General features: G+C 54.0%; 2 protein-coding genes across 3 annotated transcripts in view; one reads left to right on the forward strand and one right to left on the reverse strand.

Annotated features, from left to right (window-relative positions):
• Positions 1-3,490, forward strand: part of STARD9 (StAR related lipid transfer domain containing 9) — a 125,928-nt gene extending 122,438 nt beyond the window's left edge. The window contains exons 28-33 of the mRNA XM_039232845.1: positions 112-224; positions 478-542; positions 699-901; positions 1,133-1,212; positions 1,404-1,562; positions 2,111-3,490. Of these exons, the coding sequence (XP_039088776.1) occupies positions 112-224; positions 478-542; positions 699-901; positions 1,133-1,212; positions 1,404-1,562; positions 2,111-2,212 (722 nt within the window). The 3' untranslated portion in view covers positions 2,213-3,490. The remainder of the gene's footprint in view (positions 1-111; positions 225-477; positions 543-698; positions 902-1,132; positions 1,213-1,403; positions 1,563-2,110) is intronic.
• Positions 3,491-4,889: 1,399 nt separating this feature from the next.
• CDAN1 (codanin 1) lies at positions 4,890-17,795 on the reverse strand. 2 transcript variants are annotated; one of them, XM_039232844.1, is made up of 28 exons: positions 17,706-17,795; positions 16,987-17,477; positions 16,570-16,773; positions 16,204-16,373; positions 15,942-16,055; positions 15,781-15,859; positions 15,259-15,379; positions 14,976-15,085; positions 14,420-14,509; positions 13,692-13,767; positions 12,951-13,156; positions 12,515-12,635; positions 12,233-12,379; positions 11,947-12,113; positions 11,506-11,593; positions 11,163-11,252; positions 10,932-10,986; positions 10,593-10,729; positions 10,409-10,512; positions 10,005-10,163; positions 9,564-9,627; positions 9,276-9,354; positions 8,968-9,116; positions 7,690-7,797; positions 7,500-7,563; positions 7,150-7,331; positions 6,805-6,912; positions 4,890-6,185 (listed from the first exon to the last, which is right to left on the reverse strand). In XM_039232844.1, the coding sequence occupies exons 1-28, from the start codon at positions 17,793-17,795 to the stop codon at positions 6,060-6,062; spliced, it is 3,699 nt and encodes a 1,232-aa protein (XP_039088775.1). In that variant the 3' UTR covers positions 4,890-6,059. The 2 variants fall into 2 exon arrangements, with proteins under 2 accessions (XP_039088775.1, XP_039088774.1); XM_039232843.1 differs by having other exon boundaries at positions 16,570-16,776.

A 17,795-nucleotide genomic window follows, 5' to 3' on the forward strand; every position in this document is an offset into this window, starting at 1 on the left:
GAGTCACTAGCCTGAGGTTATCAGCCCCGAGTCACTGTTCCTCAGGAGGCTGTTGCTGCTCTGAAGCGTTGATGCTCATGCTGTCTCACGGCCTCTGCCTGTTCACTGCAGGCCGCAGAACCTCCCTGGGCAGCTGCTGTTGCTCTCCGTCCAGCCTGGGGGCCTGCTTCTCCTCCTCCTATCAGGATTTGGCCAAGCACATCGTGGACATCTCTATCGCTGACGTGAGGAGCGATTCCACTTGTCCCCGTGGTTCCTTTGCCAGCCCTCTGCCGGGTGGGGAGGGAGGGGAGGGAAAGAGCAGGGTAGATGAGGGCCAGCTTCCTTCAGATGAGGGTGGGGGCTTCTTCGGTGGCTCTGCATCTTGACAGAAGGGGAATTCAGCAAACACTGGCCTGAGTGGCCGACTAACCCAAGAGTCTGCTTTGTACTTTGCCCGCTCAGTCGCTCACTCGGGTGTGATCCCTGTGTCCGCAGGTAATGGCTGCCTGCTCAGATAATCTGCACAACCTCTTCAGGTGCCAGCCAGCAGCCGGCTGGAAGTAAGTTTCTTTGCAGCATGTTATCCTAACCTGTTGTCCTCTTTCCTCCTTTACCTTCTGTGCCCTGGCTTGAGTCCTTCCCCCTGACCTGCCCCTCTGTGACCCAGGAACCCAGTCCTCACCTCTTCTTCCTCTTCCTACCCTTGGTGTCCCCAGCTATCAGGGTGAGGAGCAGGAGGTGCAGCTTTACTACAAGGTGTTTTCTTCTACTCGGCATGGCTTCCTGGGGGCAGGCGTGGTTTCCCAGCCACTGTCTCATGTGTGGGCAGCTGTGAGTGACCCCACCCTGTGGCCCCTGTACCATAAGCCCATCCAGACAGCGAGGCTGCATCAGCGGGTGACCAACAGCATCAACCTGGGTGAGCCCAGGGAGGGCTTCCTGGGGGCCCGGGCCAGGGGATGGGGCAGCAACGGCTGGAGGCTGCCCTCTTGGGAGGCCAGGTGCTCAGGCGACCTCTGGGTGGCTCAGGCTAGGTCCGTGTGTCGGGTTGCAGAATGACTGGATATTGGCGGGCATTCCTGGGCTGGGAAGGATTTAGGACTAGGTCTGTCCATGTACCTCCTGACTCTCCCCATTCCTGACCTCCCAGTATACTTGGTGTGCAATACCGCCCTGTGTGCACTGAAGCAGCCGCGGGATTTCTGTTGTGTCTGCGTGGAAGCTAAAGAGGTGCCTGCCTTGCCTGGGGTAAAGATGCTGTGGGAAGCACTTGGGCTGGAGTGCCACGAAAGGCAGTCACTGTGGGCACCGGGTCCCGTGGGGAAAGGAGGGCGCGTTGGGTGGGGATGAGGATGGCGTGAAGTCTGTCTGGCCGCACTGGAGCCTGTCCCGGTTTGATCCACCTCACTCCCTCTCCCCAGGGGCACCTGTCTGTCATGGCGGCTCAGTCTGTTTATGACACATCCATGCCGAGACCCAGCAGAGACATGGTCCGAGGGGAGATTCTGCCCAGTGCCTGGATCCTGCAGCCTCTCACCGTGGAAGGAAAGGAGATCACCAGAGTCATCTACTTGGTCCAGGTGATCCTCCCTGTGCGGCTGGCACACCTCAGTGTACCCCACCACCCCATGGGAGTTTTCTATTCAGCCACTCAACACCCTTCAGTGCCCAGGCCCCACGTCCCCAGAGCTGGAGACTCAGGCTTCTTGGGCCACAGTGCAGGGAATCAATCAGTGGGGAACAGAGGGCAGAGGAGGGGAGACAGAGTCAGTCTCCTCTAAAGTTGCTGTTACCAAAGAGCTCAGTGGCCTTTAGACCCTCTGCTGCTGAGTCCTCTGGAGATAGTCACGGTGAGGCAGGAGAGCAGCCTCAGCAGAGCAGAGAAAGCAGGACTCATTCTATTGGTTCTCCACTCCCAGTTCCCCACTGTGACCTTTCTCACCAGGAGGTGAAGCTCATCCTTAGATCTGAACAGCAGAGCCCAGGGGCCTGTAAATTTTGGGACTGCAGATAGTCAGAGGACCTTTTGTCAGACAGCCTTGGGTGGCTACCTGTGGCAGACATGTGACCTGATGTGTTCTCCCTGTCTGTACACACCTTTAACTCTTCCTTCTCCGCTTTATTTCAGGTAGAACTTGGTGCGCCGGGCTTCCCCCCTCGGCTCCTAAGCTCCTTCATCAAACAGCAGCCACTGGTTATAGCCAGACTGGCTTCCTTCCTTGGGAGTTAGCATCTTACTGTCAAGATGGTGCTGCAGAGACACAGGTGCAGGACACGCCAGTGATTCTAGGGTGGCTCTTGTCATTCTCTGCACAGCAGATAGTACAAGGCTACTGGCTGTGGCTGACCAGGCCGACAGCACTCAGACCTGAGTTGCCAGCAAAGTCCTGTCAGTACTTGGGTCACAGCTGGTGCCTCTGCAGAGCGGGAGGACCTGAGCTCCTGCCCCTAGCTGGCCAGCATCAGTGAAGCTCAACTCACCTTTTTGGATTCCTCAACCTTTCTTTTCTCTCTGGGATGCTGTGGCAGATAAGCCACTTGAAGACCAGGACTGGGAGCAGCTGGCAGAGCCAGGAGAGGGCAGTACTCTGGCCCGGCCTCAGGCAAGGAGGGAAGCAAGCAGCGTTGGCCAGGACTGTTCAGAATCTGTCTCCAGCATTCAGCTCCACTGCGGACTGGAGTGCTGCAAAGTGCCAAACTAGAAAAACGGTTTAAAAAAACAACTGCACAAACCATGACAGTGATTCAGAATCGTTTCTCCTTGTATTTTTACAACATGCTTTATTATTAATTTTCACTTTTTCCCCTTCATTTCCCTCACAGGAGAGGACATTTGGGTCTTTGCCTCAGTCAGGAGTATTGAGCAGTGCTCAGTCTTGGAGCCATCACTCCAGAGCCCAGGAGAAAGGGAAAGAGCACTGTAGAAGCACGTTGGACAGATTTGAGGCCAAGGAGGGGAACTTAGCTCTTTGAGGAGGGGTGGGGTGGGCAGCCCAGTGTTGACTGCTGACAGGGCAAGAGTAATTTCAAAGAGGTGAAAATTGTTTATTGAAGACTAGAGAGAAGATATGACAACTCTTAGAGGAGGTAAGTGACTTATTAGGAGGAAAACTCAGTTCTGTTCCTCCCCTCCCTCAGAGCCTTGGTGCCAGCCTTCAGTGGTCTCTCGAGCATCCGTGCTGCTGTGGTCGGACGTGCTATTCTAAGTGGGGATGGGGCATGGGCTCGGTGTTCTTGTCCCTTAGCCTGCCTAAACTTGAGCTTTGAGTATTCAGTATGGTTATGTGGAAGTGGTAGGGTGGGAGAGACTCCCAGCTTTCATTCTGGTGCCCACAATTTTTGGTGGAAGAGGCTGACCATATGGGGATTGAAAAAGGTCAGTTTCTATACTGTACAGCAGAGATTTATTTTTTCTAAAAATGTTTGCAGGATTTTTTTTTTTTTTTATACCTCAGATTGTTACTTATATGTGATTGGTTGAAGGCATTTTAAATTGCTCTTGAACATATTTTTCTGGTTAATTTTTTTGGTATATTTAACACCCTATTTATGTCCTCCCTTCCATCTCTTTGCATATAAATCTCCTGACTTTTTCAATCAATAGTCTTAACACTTGCAAATTAAAGGTCCATGGTGTCCTTTTATTTAGTGACCACTGCGGGTTCTTTGAGCTCAGAATTTAGTCTGGAGACTATGATGGCAGCAACAGCCCAGGGCCCAGTTTCAAGCTATACAGTTGACACAAATGTACTGAGTTCTTCCCATGAGCTCAGCACGACCTTGTGTGTAAACAGCAACCAGGTCAGTTGCCCAAATGTAGCCAGCCGCAGCCCAGATACGATCATGAGAAGAGGATTCCAGACCAGTCATTGCCACCACCAACGACCCCATCCCCTGGAATGAAGCTCTTTAACAGGTGAGTACCTCTGGGCTTCTGAAGCAGAGCTGGCAGTGGGAATCTGAACATACGGGTCCCCAGAGGTGATCCTAATCCCCTTCCTACAATAGCCACACACCAGGCCTGAGTCAGCAAGCTAAAGAATATTAACTGAGGCTGATTCTGTATTCAAGATAATCCGGACACCCAGCACTAAATGATCATATGAAGTCAAATTTTGGCTTGGATAGGTGGCTCTCCGACTTCATTAGATCCCCTGAGGAAGCTGTTATACCCCAGAGTTTGAGATGGGGTCAACATATTTGGATGTCTAGTAAGTCCTAGTTGATCCTGAGGCTCCTGGTCCGGGGCCCAGCCACACTTTGACCAATGTTTTAGACAATTAGTAGAGATCAGATATGTCGAAAGGAACCCAATTCACTATTTCATTAGCTGCCTGTAATTCTAAGTTTATCTTAACTGCCTAGAGAGTGAGCCTTTAAGGTTCAGACAGGCCAGTGTGAAGTTTCTGGAGTTGGGCCCAGACTACTTTGAACCGAGTTGGCATTATTAGCCTAGCATCCTTGGGGCTTGCCTCCCATCTCTGCCTGCCTGGCCCACCTACAGGGAGTCGGGTCCCCTGAAATGGCAGCTTACCTCGGGCTCAGCTTCAGAGGACAGTGCTCTCGTTAAGTCACACCTATTGGGTGCAGAAACAAAACATTTCTTAAAACTATTTTAGCTCTCAGGCATTCAGAACTTCCTGCATTTACTGTAGTATAAATGGATTTACAGGACAAATCCTATAGATGAGTATGAAATGGATTTAAAGCACAAAATGCCCTTGAAGTTGAAGAGATTATGGAACAAAAGGTTCAGCTGCAGAAACTTGTGAAAGGAGCAGCTGGGAGGGGCCCTTATTAGGTGCTGAGGGACCTTTCTGTGCAGCTGGCTGTCAGGACTTCCCACCAGCTTTCCTCAGGTGACACAGCAGGCCCCTTGGGTCGGCCTCTTTGACAGCTATGTGCTTTTCCCCCAGGAAATAAATACACATGGACCCGAAGATAGGATTTTGTGAGACACTCCAAGAGGGTTCCCTGAGTACCCTCTCCTTCCTCTGGCAGAGCCTGAATCTGTGTGCGCTGCCGATGTAGGAAAGCCATGAATTTTATAGGCGTGAACTTCATGCGCACTATCAAGGCAGCACTTTTTAGTCAAAAGCAATGATCATTTAGAGACAAAAAATGCTTTTGTTCTGAGCCAAATCAAACACGCTCAGCCCTAACAAAACAGCACAATAGCTGCCCTGCCATTTAGTTCCTTAGGGCGTAGCTGGTACACGGGAACTCTGCATAGCATCCTTAACCTGAACGGGAGTTGTACAGAGACCACCACCACTGGCACGGCTCCACCCTGTCAGTGCCCACCTTCAAGCCCACCTGAGACTTTGCAGCCCTCTCAAGGGAAGAGCCAAGTGAAAATAACTAGACGTGAAGCCCTCAATAAAGAAAACAGTTTATTTTAAAAAGCTCTATAATGTTCTCCCCTGTGTGCGGCACCTAAATGGAGCTACAGCTGAGTTAGTTAGTACCTGCACAGGGCTGAAGGCAGAGAAGGTGCAGGGTAAAAGCTGGGCTCCTGGCAGGTCGGCCTGACCTCATGTACTGTGTGCATTTTTAAGTAGATGGCAGGCAACCCAGCTCCTGGGGGTAAGAAAACGTCCAGTCCCCAAGATTCATGTTTTACTTTACTCACGAGTTAAGCAGAAGTCATTTGCCTCTGTCATGATTTCCAAACCACAAAGTTAAAGGGACGCTGGGGTAGCAGCACATAGGGCTCGAGTCCTGTGTCGTCAAGCCCACACACGTCATTTAATAATCTAAGTAATAAATGCCAACTCTTCCGCTCCAGGACTGGAGTCTCCAGGCTTTTGCATCACAATCCTGAATCACGTGAACCCTCCTCCTTCCTCAAGGATGAGGGTGGTGAGCCTGCAGGTGCTGTCGGTTGGATGCCGGCGGCCACAAGCTTCCCTCACATGTGAGCAAGGAAGCCTGACTCACAGACTCAGCTGCTCCTGCGTCAGCAAGGGTCAGCAGTGAGCACTCGGAGTGGGGGGCGCGGGGCCGCCTCCTGAGGCACAGTCCGGCCGGGCTCCAGGGTTCTGGTCAGACACCCAAGGCAGGGCCACTCCCCAGCCCTAGCTCTGGGCCAGCACAGTCCCCCGGTTTGTTTGCACCAGCTCACATGCTCTTAGCTGGGGTTCTGGCAGGTGAGGCTCAGCTAGAAATGGGTTGAACAGTGTTGCTAATTCTTCAGAGAAGTCCTGGAATAAGCAGAAAGATGACAGACCAGGCTGACACACAATTCTGGATGGTGAGTCCTTTCGACTAAAACTCAATCTCCAACATCTAGCCTTCGCTAACCGGTGAGTAGACCACCTTATTTTTTTTCCCAACTGCTTTCTATACTGAAATGGACATGACACTTTTTCCCCTTTGTCTTCTGGGATGCTCCAGTTCCAGCAGGGAGAAGGACATCTGACAGGAGGCACAGAACCATCTAGTGAATACTTACCACCAATAGATTTCATCCTGACAAACCCTAGAGGTACACACTATTCTGCCCTAGATCACAATACATTAAGTACCAGCTGAGATTCAAATCTAGGTTATTCTGATTTAAAAAAATCCATACTCACTGTCACACTGTTTTCCAGCTACCTCCCTTCTATCTTCCCTTCCTTCACTGGCACCCTCTTTCACACAATAGCTACTCAATGTGAAGAGGGCGCTCCAGAACAGCCACGCCATTTCAGGGTGGTCCTGAAGATACCTGATAACGTCCACCAAGCTCTGGGAAGATTCTAGGAATACCTGGGCCCCACCACTTGCCCCATTTCAGGAGAAAAGGGACAGAAGTATGAGGAGATGAGGACTCCTTACCTTTGGCCACTGGGTGTCACGGAGGCTGCCCAGGCAGGCCTCTATCTCTGTCCGTCCCATCAGCCCTTTCTCTACCAGCTCCCGGAGCAGGAACAGCAGGAGGTCCCACTGTAACACACACGGAGGGGGGTCAGCGTGGCTAAGACAGCACAGCGACCCTGACTGATCCAAAGGGCAGAGCTGAGGAGGAGACCTGGAGCCCACAGGAGTGTGTCAAGGAAACGAACACAGCACCAGAAAAAGTAGAGTAAAGGAAACACACAGCAATTGGCTGAGGGCAGGGTTGATAACAGGAGTGCAGGGAGCTACGGAGCCCGCCTGCCCAGCCCCATGGCTCTGGCTCACCTCCCTCGGCCTAGTGTCCGCCAGAAGCCCCAGGTTTCTTGGGCTCAGCAGCAGCTGCAGTGGAACCGGCACCTGAAAGTCGTCCTTCCACAGAGAAAGCAGCACGTGCAGGAGCCTGCGAGCCTGCCCCCTCTCCAGCCGGTGCTGCGCCGGGGGCCCAAGGACAGGGATCTGGTCTGCAACTTTGGACAAAGAACCAAATCTAGCTTTAAGAAATGGAGCTGGGGTCACCTCGCTGGCCCAAGGGAGGTAGAAAAGAACAAAGCTCTGCATTTCTAATCTTGCTTGTACCCAACCCTGAGATCTGGGGGATCTGGCAGGAGCGAGAGGTAATGAAAAAGGAGCCATACCAAGGAGGGATGCCAGCTCCACGGAGCACTTTGCCAGATGCTGCTCAGCAGGCGGGCACAGGAACTGTGGGGAAGAGGCAGGAAGACCCTGGACGTTAGCACCATCCTTACAGCAGCAGCCCTGAGCTGCTGCAGCTCTGGTGACGGGCACTGGACAAGGACACAAGCACAGCATCCTGTCAGGTCTCACCTGGCGACACTGCAGTGTCTGGCCCAGCTGGCCCAGGAGCTGCTCCAGATGCTCCGGAGAGACTCCCTCTTCAGGGTCCCGGGGCCCCACAGCCAGAGCAAGCACATCCTGGAGAGAGCACGGGTGGAAACAGAGTGAGACTTCATACCTGGTTGGGACCTAGGAGGCCACAGAGAACGTGGCCTGGGGCAGGGTTCAGCCAGTGGAAAGCAGCAGAAGGAATAGGAAGACAGGGCCCCTGGATGAAGCGGCCGGGCCAAGGTGCCTTAGACCTGGGGCTTGGGCATAGTTGGGAGAAGCCAACCAAGTGGACAGCAACAGAGGGAATGGATGGAGCAGGTCAGCTGAAGGACAACATGTGGCCTTGAGAGCTCGAGAGCGGTCACTCGTCTTGGGACAAAGCCAAACCCGGCCAATTAGGGAGCCTTATCATGAAAGCATTTAGAACGGTCCTGCTACATGTTGTATTTTCTATCCCCCATGCCCTCTGTTCATCTTCTCGGGAGAGTCTGGTTTCAGTAGAGAAAACCAGTAGCTAATGGCCACTTAGCCTTTTCTTCTCCCCACTATATACTCTCCATTTTTTGCCATTCCTTCTTAGTCCATAGTCCTAATCTTTGGCCCCACCAAACAGTAAATGGTTGAGGGTTTGTAGGTTTTAACATCTCTGCCCCAACTACTCAACTCTGCTGCTGTAGCACAAAAACAGCCCTAGACAATTCATCAGTGAGTAAGTGTGGCTGTGTTGAGCAATAAAACTTGATTTAGAAAAACCAGCAGGAGGCTGGATTTGGTCCATGGGCTGTTTGCTGACCCCTATATAGATGCTATCTAAATTTTTAAAATCAAGGGCAGTGGTAGTTTGTTTTTACTGCCTGCAACTAAATAAGCATCACATAGGAGAACACTTCTGAAATCCTGTGCCAACAGCAGGTGACCACCCCCTGTGAAGCTTTCCTACTACAGCAGACAGCTGCTCCCCACTGGCCCCCGTCACTTCCTGTGCAGTACACGGCCCGTCTGAAACTTTCATTATCTGCCTTTTCTCTTTTTCGGTGATCCAGGTACCAGAAGTCAGTGAAAAGCAATTAGGAAAACCGTTCAGGTTCAGCTCTGCCCTACCTAATGCCAGTCAGTAATGAAGGACACCGAACTAGCTGCACAACACAGAAAGCGGCTACACACAACACTGCAGCTGATGTGAGGAAGGAGGGAGACCAGGAAAAGAGCGGGGAGAAGGGAGAGGAGACGGGCGCAGGGAGGAGGGGAGCTGTGTACTTTGATCTCGGAGATGAGGTGGGAGGGGAGGGGAGCGTGGTGCTCACAGGCTCGGGAGCAGCCCCTCCGCTCCCCCCGGGCAGCTGGTTCAGGACCCTGGGCTCGAAGTGTGCGACTCACTGCCGCCTTCACCTCCCTCCTGATCAGTGCTGCAGGTCAAAGGGAGAACAGAAGAGGGATCACCACACCACGCCGTGCCCATCACTGTTTCCAGCTGGCCCGTGTTCTTCTCCCCCGGGGGCCTCCCACTTTGGCACCAGTCCACTTGTGAAGAGCTTGGTCAGCCACTCCCCTGTCCTGGACCTTACCTGTGATGTTGGCTGACAGCCAGGCACAGGCCTTCTCTGTTGCAAGCCCCACAGCAATGTTCTCTGCACTGCTTAGAACCTGTGACCCAGAAGAACTGCAGTGTTAGGGGCCAGGGGAGGCTTGGGGATGAGAACAAACACCTCAGATGTCCCTGAGGCTAGGACCAACCTATGGACCCATCCACCGCCAGCAGCCTCACAAAGCACCTTCATGCACACGTGACCCACAGCGCACCTCTCCCACCACCGAACACCAGCCCGCAGGCTCCAGGTCTCCTCCCTACTTACAGCTGCTGGGGTCTCCTCGGGAAGCAGTGCCCGAACTGCCCCAGGGCTCTTCTTTTGACAGAACCTGAAAGGAGACAGAGGCTGTCAGTGACAGCTAGAGGTTTTAGCCTGGTTCACAGAAAGGAAGGTTAAGTGCACCAATCACCTGCACCAGGAGGGCTCTACCTTAGGGAGAGGTGGGCAGGTGGGGAAGAGAAGCACTGTCAGCCCTGGGCCCACCTTTAATCCTCGATGCTGGGAGGAATGGGACACCCAACCCCCCCATTCTTCCAATTCAACTTTAGACTTTGGGTCCTAAAGCCCAAGATATGTGCCTACATAGGAAGCCAAAGAAAAAGGGGGTTTCAGAGTGGACATGGAATAAAAGAGAGGAGTTTGTGAGAGAGAAAAAATCAGGAAAATAAAAGTTAAGAGTGGGGATAAGGGTCTGGCATCTCTTACTCCCGCCCCCGGGTCAATGCCTGGGCCCCATGGGGGCACAGCTGGGAACACAAGATCTCCAACAGCTGGGCTGGATCACCCCCTTCCTGTCCCTGCGTCACCAGCTGCTCCTGAAGAAGCGACTCAGCCTGGCGCACCAGATCTGCCACCAGTGTGGCCCTGCAGTGGGGACAAAAAATCTTGAAGGTAGTTGAGGGAACTGAATCAGAAAGGGGCTGCAAATGCAAGGAAATCTAGTCAGAACTAACCTCAAAAAATGTTAGCAGTTTTAGCCTTCCCACATCCTTCCCCTCAAGCTAACTTTCCTCAGATTGGCAACACAATGTTAAGAGTGGGAAAATGGTAAGGGGAGGGGCCCTGCACCCTCCACGTCTGCTTTCCCAGCCCTCTCAACCCAGGCTCACTTGATGTGTTTGACACAGTTAGAGCCGATTCTCTCAGCCACAAATTCCACAGTCCTGCGCAGGGAAGGCGGCTGGTTGTGGAAAAAGGCTTGGGCCAGCTGTGCCTGTGGGGAGGAGGGAACGGTGCATGAAGAGTTTCCTTTCTCTTCCCCCCTGGATGCCCCTGCCTCTGCCCTGCCCTTACCTGCAGCCCCTGGGTGGTCCGAGGAGGCTGGGCTCCAAGACCGGTGGTGGTGGTGGTGGGAGTGATCTTCCTCACAAAGCCCCCGCTCCTCCCACTGCTGCCTGACACCCATGAAGCGAGCAGTTTTCGGAGCTCTCCTGCATCAGGGAAGCCCAACCGCTTAGTTTCAGAACCACCCCTACCCTCCCAGGTATCTTGGACTTTAAATATTGTAAAGAGGCCGAGGCACGTGGGGAGCGCCTAAGAGGAGAACAACGTATTCCGGTGTTAGGCCCATGGGAGGCCTTTCAGGTGCTCATGAAGGGACAGGCCAAGGACTGAGGGCCCTGGGTGCCTCACCAATATAGGGGCAGCAGGTGTAGAGCAGGTGCTGGTCCACCACAGGCATGCCATCCTGGGGGAGAAAACAGGCCAGTCAGGCAGACAGGCAGGCTTCTCTTCCTCCCCTGTGTGCCAGTCGGGCAAGTCGGGGAAGAGTTACAGAAGAGATCAGTCTCTAGGAACTCCCAAGACGACTTGCCTCCTTTATTCCTGCCACTCCCACAGCTCTGGCCAGACGGCAACACTTACCAACCCGTGTTCTAAAGTTACTGTATCCACCTCAAAGGTATCCAACTGACCCTCTTCCAGAAAGAACAGGTCCTCAGGGACTGTGGGAATCTGACAAAAGATCAAAGCAGTGTAAGCTCCAGTCAGCACTTCAGAGATTCAACACACAGACCTTGTGGTTCCAGGGTTTGGCTACCAGGTGCAAAACCACCTTGCTCTGAAGCCATGGTAATTCCTACACGCCCTCTAAACCGTCATGTCCTGACCCTGACCTCGTTCAGACTCCAACAGTCTCCCACTCTGCATCTCCACCCACAGTGGACGCCTCCCTTCCCTAGGATGGATCTTCTTCCGCTCCACCAACCTGGAAAAGCCAGCCCAGGACAGCAAGCAGCAGCAATTTGTTAAGGAAACACATCTCCCCTTCGCTTTCTTTTGACAAGACCAAGCTCCTAAAAGACACATTTGTATAAAGAAACAGAACAGAATAAAAAAAAGAAAGCTATCATCGGGAAGGTAACTCTCAAAAGCAGACCAAAAGGGGATGACAGTCGTGCAGGTGAGCAGGATGTCCCCTCTGCCCCTCACCAGATCTATACTCCCTCTCAACTGAGCCACAGTAGGAATAAACAGCTAATAAAAGTGCAAAAAAGCGCCCACGTTCTGTCTCTCCCCTGAGGGTTGGTATGGCTATGGTACTGCATAGGAAACACAGGGCCGCTCAGCCCTCTTCCCTGACAGCAGCCTCAGCCTCAGCAGTGTTCTCCCAGGCCACTGGCTTCAGCCTCACCCTTTCTGGACTCACCGATGTAGGTGGAGCAGGAGAGTGAAGATGCTGCGGTAATAGTCCAAGAGTGGCACGATGTGGTCAGCGAGGGAGAGGAACTCCACCAGCCAGGGCACTGTGAGCACGGCGCGGCGGGCCCGCAGCCCCTGCTGCAGCAGCGCCCGCACATCCAGGGCAGGGGGCACCTGACGGGGCAGGGCGGTGAGGGGCGGGGCGGGGGCGGGGCAGGGCGGGGCGGGGGATGCCCTCCAGTTCCAGGGCGCTGTTGCACCTCCCGCCCCTCCTTACCAGAGCCCCCATTCACCTGGCTCCTCAGGGCCAGAATAGAGTCCTGGAGCTCACGGGTCGGGGGCGGCTCAGGCCCCCGGTATGGCAGGAAAGCCACAAAGCCGAGGAATTTAGCCAGAAGCCTCAGGCTGAGCAGAACCATGGCAAACTGCCTCCGTTCACCCTGTAAGGGATCAGGGAAGTAAAAGGTCCTAAGCATAGGGCTTTAAGAGCAACTCTGAATCCATGCAAAGTTCTTAAAAATAGCCCTTTCCTCCTCGGTTGGAACCCTGTTCTCTCCCTCATTCCGCTTTCAAACCTGCCAGTCCACGTCTGACTCCCCATCTTCGTCACTAGGCTCAGGCTGTGGCAGGGCAAGGCTATTGAGCTCCCGGATCTTCAAACTCAGACTGTCCATGAGATGCTGATTAAACTGGAAGCTAGTAAGGGGAGGGGCGGGGGGAAAAGACACTGGCAGAGGTGTAGAAAGAATTGGAATAGAGAGAAAGTTCATGCAGACAGCAAGGCACAGTGGGGCAGAGAGGGAAGGAGGCTGAGGGGCAGGCACAGGTTACTGGTGTGGGTCAAAGAACAGGAAGGGAAATGGAGGCAGGAAGTGTGAGCTAGAGGAGCCTGGACATCACCCAGTCCGACTCTTACATTCCAGGCAAAAGAGAGAGAACTGTTGCCCTTCTGGAAAGACAAATCTCTCCTGGGCTCAGCCCTAATCCCTGCACCACACAGGGGACCCTTACCTGCTGGCGCTAAGGATAAAGTCCCTGAAGAATCCCTGACAGCCTGGGAAGGTGGGGGGCGGACAGGGCCCCCCGCTGCTCTGAGGGGCCACAAGCCTCTCCTGTAGGCGCCGCAACCGCCCCAGCTTGTCAGCTCCAAGCATACTCAGCACATCTGGAGCCTCACCCAAGACCGTGCCTCCGGCGCCACTGGGACTCTGACACATCTGCGGTAGCGGGAAGAAGAGAAAAGTAAAAAACCAGGAAGTTTTATCTGGAAAGAAGGACTGATCAAAATAGGGTGAAAGTAACGAACATTTCTGGAATACCAGCCCTGTATCAGGTGCCACAGCTCTGTTTTCCAAGGTAAGGATCACAGTGTTTTATAGGTAGAGACTAACCTCGCAAGGTTAACTATTTGCCTCAGTCACTAGAGCCAGGATTTGAAATTGGGTCCTACGACAGGGCTCTCTCCCATGGCACAGACCAAGGACAAGGAAGAAGTGAGAGGATGAAGGCAGGCAGGGCGGGCAGGGTGTGTGAGGAGGCCCAGGGAGGCAGTGGGTGCAGTGGGTACACGTGACGGAGGGCTCTGGCTCTATTCTGCTGCCTGCATCTCAGCCACCCCAGGAGCAGAACTCTATTCAAACTCCAGCCCGGGACCTGCGTGGCTGTTCGCCCCATCCCACAGTGCCAGCCATTACCTGGCTGCCTGTAATACCTACTGTCTGCTGTAGATTAATCTCCTGCTGGGGCTCTTACCTGGAGAAGTTGTTTCTGGAAAAGCCGAACGAAATGGCTGTGGCTGCAGGCCGCAGAGAGTTGACCCATCATGGCTCTGAGGTGTAAGAGGCAGGAACAAAACGTTTGAGGGAAGGAGGAATGGGGCCGAAATCTGAGAGAAGGAGCCAATCCTTGGGCCTTTCAGTCCTTTCCCAGCGGCGTGAGCAGACCTCAGCCGGAGTTGGCCAGTGCAAGGATGTGGGAAGGTAAGGGACACTTCCCTCAGCACCAAGATCTCTCACAGCTAGAGATACACTGAACCCAACAAGAGATAAAACCACCCCTAATCTTTAGTCTATACTGGGCTCTACTTCATGTGGAAATAGATCAATGGACAGAAGATATTCTTTCTGCATCTAGCTATGCAAAGTTGTTGGAACTGCTGAACTAGACAATGGAGAAAATGCTGGAAAGGGTCTATACAGTGACTTGGGCCAAAACTCAAGCAAACTAGAAAAGGGCTTGGTACTTATCCAAGCATTCTCTGTCATAGAACAAGTCTGAGTCACTTCTGAGTGCAAGGAGCTGGCAATACAAATCCCTCTGAGTAGAGGCAGAGTTGCCAATAACTAAATATTAAAGAGGACAGAAGGTAACAGTGTGGGCTAGAAGTGGGGGAAAAGCCCTCCTCCAATCAGCTCCAGGAGCACCACTAAACTCACTGCTGGCAAGCAGACAGACAAGGTGACCAGTGTGGGAGCACCTACCTGATCCTGCTGCCCAAGCCCTTCTCAAAATCCCAGCCGGGCTCCTCATGCCGATCTTCCCACTCGCGAAGCACCTCAAAAAACACGTCCCTGACAGACACAAGAATGCCTGATCAACCAAGGTGTAGCTGATCTCACTCCCCTGAGTGCTTCTTCCAGCTCCAAAGAATCGAGGACAGGACTATCCATAGCCCCATTCTTTATCCTCTCCCAAGCTCTCTACATGCCGACCACACTGAACACGCAGCAGCAGCATACCACATGCTTCACATACTTCTGTGCACAGGGAAAGCTGATCTGGTTCTCTCTTGCTTGCGAACCAGTGACTAAAGTCATATACCTGTGAGAAGGCTGCTAAGGTCAGAGGTTCAAGTCCATGGGCAGGAAAACAGAATGAAGGTATGTGACCATTATGATCCTTGGCAGGAAGGGTGCAGTGGTGCTAAACTATCACCTATTAGTGCCAAATTTCTAGTTTCTAGGAAAACAACACAGGCTGCCTATCCCAGAGAAAATGCTGCCCCACTCCCTCCCAAAAGTTCTCTTCTCTTATCACCTTTGTTTTTTAAAAGTATGAAAGGCTCGGTCACTGGAGAAGTTGGCACGATTGTCAGTTTCCGGCTGAAAGGAGACAGCGTGAGCGGAGGGTGGCATCGCCAGAGAGACCTAAAATATTGCAGTGACATTAGGGACTGAAACCCTCACAGGTCACACTCAAGAAAGCCTCATCCCCATATTCCTGCCCGGAGTTAGCCCATGTGACACTATAGTGGTGTGTGCTGGGCTACCTAAACTATGAGGCTGGGAAGGGTCAGGTCCAAGCCAGGAGGGGTCCCTACCTTGGCAACACTGCCCTCATAGGCAGCTCGGAGGCGGCCCTGCAGAGCTGGTGAAAAGCACAGCAGCCGCTCGTTCTCAGCCAACAGCTTTAAGGTCCCTTTGTCTAGGTAGGAAAGAACCCTGCAGGGACAACAGCACATGACTGGGAATGGGACATGGACTGCAAACAGGAAGCTGATACCTGCACACCACCGAGAGCATCATCCGGAACACGGAGCAGACATGCAAGGCAAAGTCATGGGCCAAGGATTTAAGATGACAGAGGCAAGGGGGAAGAAATGAGGTCTTAGGGAGCAGGGAAACATTAGACATAAACCCAAAGATCAGATGCCAAGACCACAGAGGGCAATTTGATTGTTTCAAGAGTTAAATTCACAGCCTTGACCCAAAACTACAGGCTCGTGTAGGAAAAGGCCCAGGGTCATTGCACCTGTGTTAAGCACAAGCATTCACCCCAAGTTGCCAGAGACCCAAGTGAACATTGGGAGTAAGGCTCAAATGTCAAAGCTGGGGAAACTCACTGAAACTGATGCTCCAAAACCTGCACTGCAAAAAAGACACAGTCATGGACACTCTGGAACAGTGGGCTTTCCAGGGAATCTAGAAGGATAGTACCAAGCTGTCAGCTAAGAACTGTTCCATCTCCAGACCTCATTTTCCAAAAAGAGGCTCACTCACTGACCTAGTGCTCCTGGAGTCGGCTCAAGGTCACTCTCCTTGGTGGCCACCATCCTCCGAGCAGTAAGGAGTTGAAGGACGAAAAAAAGCTCCAAGAAGAGGTTTGGTACCAGGTTCTCTGGTATAAAATAAAATCTCTTCTTATAAAAAGAAGCCCGAGGGTGTCGGGCACCATCTGGAACCAAGACTCAGTTCTTCCCTTATCATTTCTCCTACCCCAAAGTTCTACAAGTATCTCCACTCGAGCACCCTTTGCTCTCAACTACCTGCGATGCATGAAGAGTAGAGGAGGGCTATCAGCTCTAGGCGCTGTCGGGAAGACACTCTGGCAGGGTCAGCAGGCTCAGCTGTGAGGTTTCCTGTCCGGCTGGGGTGGGGAGACCCAGATTCTGAGGTGGGACAGGTGGGAGTAGGTGACTGCTGCAGCTGCTTAGACCTACAGGGACAGAGAGATGTCCTGAGCGGTTTCCCTGGCTTCCCCTCCACAGCCATACTCTGGTTCCTCCAGAGCAGACATCCACAGCCCAGAACGCAGACCCTGGGCTCCCAGGGGCAAACCAATCTCAAGGGAGAAGGCCTGCAGATCCCCCACTGGGAGGAAGCTGACAACCCTGGGAGTGGCAAGGTCATACCGCTCCTTCCTGAGCATCTCCCGCTCCTCTTGCAGACTTCTGCACCCTGGGGGAAGGCCATGACCCCAAGGGCTACTGTCCGGGACTGAGGGTTGGGAACTGGGGACACAGTTGATTGGGGGTGAGGTGAAGCAGGTCTTGGGCTTGGAGAGTGACCGCTCTTCGCTCACCGGAGTTGGGTTGATCCTCCGTGAAGGCTTCGTCCTGCTGATTAGCCACAGGTTTTTCTCAAATTCATTATCTTCAAACACCTCCCTCTCCCCCACAACAGCGGGGACCCCTTGCAAAAGGCCCCTCATCACTGTGGTTAACTCACCCCCAGTCCTCGGGCCATTCCCCACGCTCAACTGCGGAGCGCCCAGCCCTAATTTACGAATTCCCCTAATACAGCCTTCGTGGATGGGGGCTGATTCTCACCCTGCAGGGCCGGGGGGAATCGAGCCTACGGGAGGGAACTCCTCCAGGTTGCTGAGGTTTGGCGGATCAGAGCGCACGAGGCTGGGGCTGCCGGGGCTGCCAGACCCCTTGGGCCTCCGGCCCCCGGCCCAAGGCGGACTCTCTCCGCTGACCCCCTCCTCCAGGCCCCCGGGGCCGCGGCCTCCCCGCTCGCGACTCGGCCCCGGGCCCCGCCTCCTGCCCCCGCGGCGGGCCGAAGGGGCCTCGGCGGCGGCGGTACTGGAAGGCTCCATAGGAGGGAAGAGCTGGCTGCGCGCCCCGCGGCCGCCCCGCGGCGGGCCCCCGGGCCTCCCAGGCAGAGCTGCCGAGGAGCCCGGGGCCTTGGCTGGGGTTGGGGGGCCCTGCGGGAGGACGCGGCTGCTCTGCTCCCTCAGGAAGTTCAGCAGGAATGGCACGAATTCCTTCCGCAGTGGCCGGAGGGAGTTCAGCGCGGCCGCCTCCCCGGGTTCATCCTGAGGGAGAAGCGGGCGAGGGGCGAGAGGGTCAGCTGCCAGCCCGGCGCCACGAGCAGCCCGGACCGCAGGGCGCGCTGAGGCGGGCGGCCCGGGCAGCGGCCCCTAGTTGGAGCGCACTCGGCCCGGGCTGACAGCCAGGCACCCGAGAGAAAAGGGACAGGAGGGGTGGTATCTCACGCGGAAAGCAAATTCGGGTCAGGCGTGGGGGCGTGTCGGCGCTGTTACCTCCGAACTCTGGGCGCTGCGCGCGATCCACCTCACCGCGGCTGCAACCGACACCTCCTCTCGCAGCAGCGACTCCAAAACGGCCGCCAT

Source organism: Hyaena hyaena, unplaced genomic scaffold (assembly GCF_003009895.1).
Source record: "Hyaena hyaena isolate Hyena2069 unplaced genomic scaffold, ASM300989v1 scaffold_70, whole genome shotgun sequence".
In the NCBI taxonomy this organism is placed as follows: Eukaryota; Metazoa; Chordata; class Mammalia; order Carnivora; family Hyaenidae; genus Hyaena; species Hyaena hyaena.

What these genes read in the sequence shown, in the direction of transcription:
- CDAN1 (XM_039232843.1), bottom strand. Translation starts at nt 17,795, where the DNA reads ATGGCGGCCGTTTTGGAGTCGCTGCTGCGAGAGGAGGTGTCGGTTGCA. An exon ending in GCCGACTCCAGGAGCACTAG is followed by an intron (nt 15,860 to 15,941) that starts GTCAGTGAGTGA and finishes CTATCCTTCTAG; the next exon opens with ATTCCCTGGAAAGCCCACTG. An exon ending in GCATTGACCCGGGGGCGGGA is followed by an intron (nt 9,628 to 10,004) that starts GTAAGAGATGCC and finishes GTCTCCTTTCAG; the next exon opens with GTTCTGTCAAAAGAAGAGCC.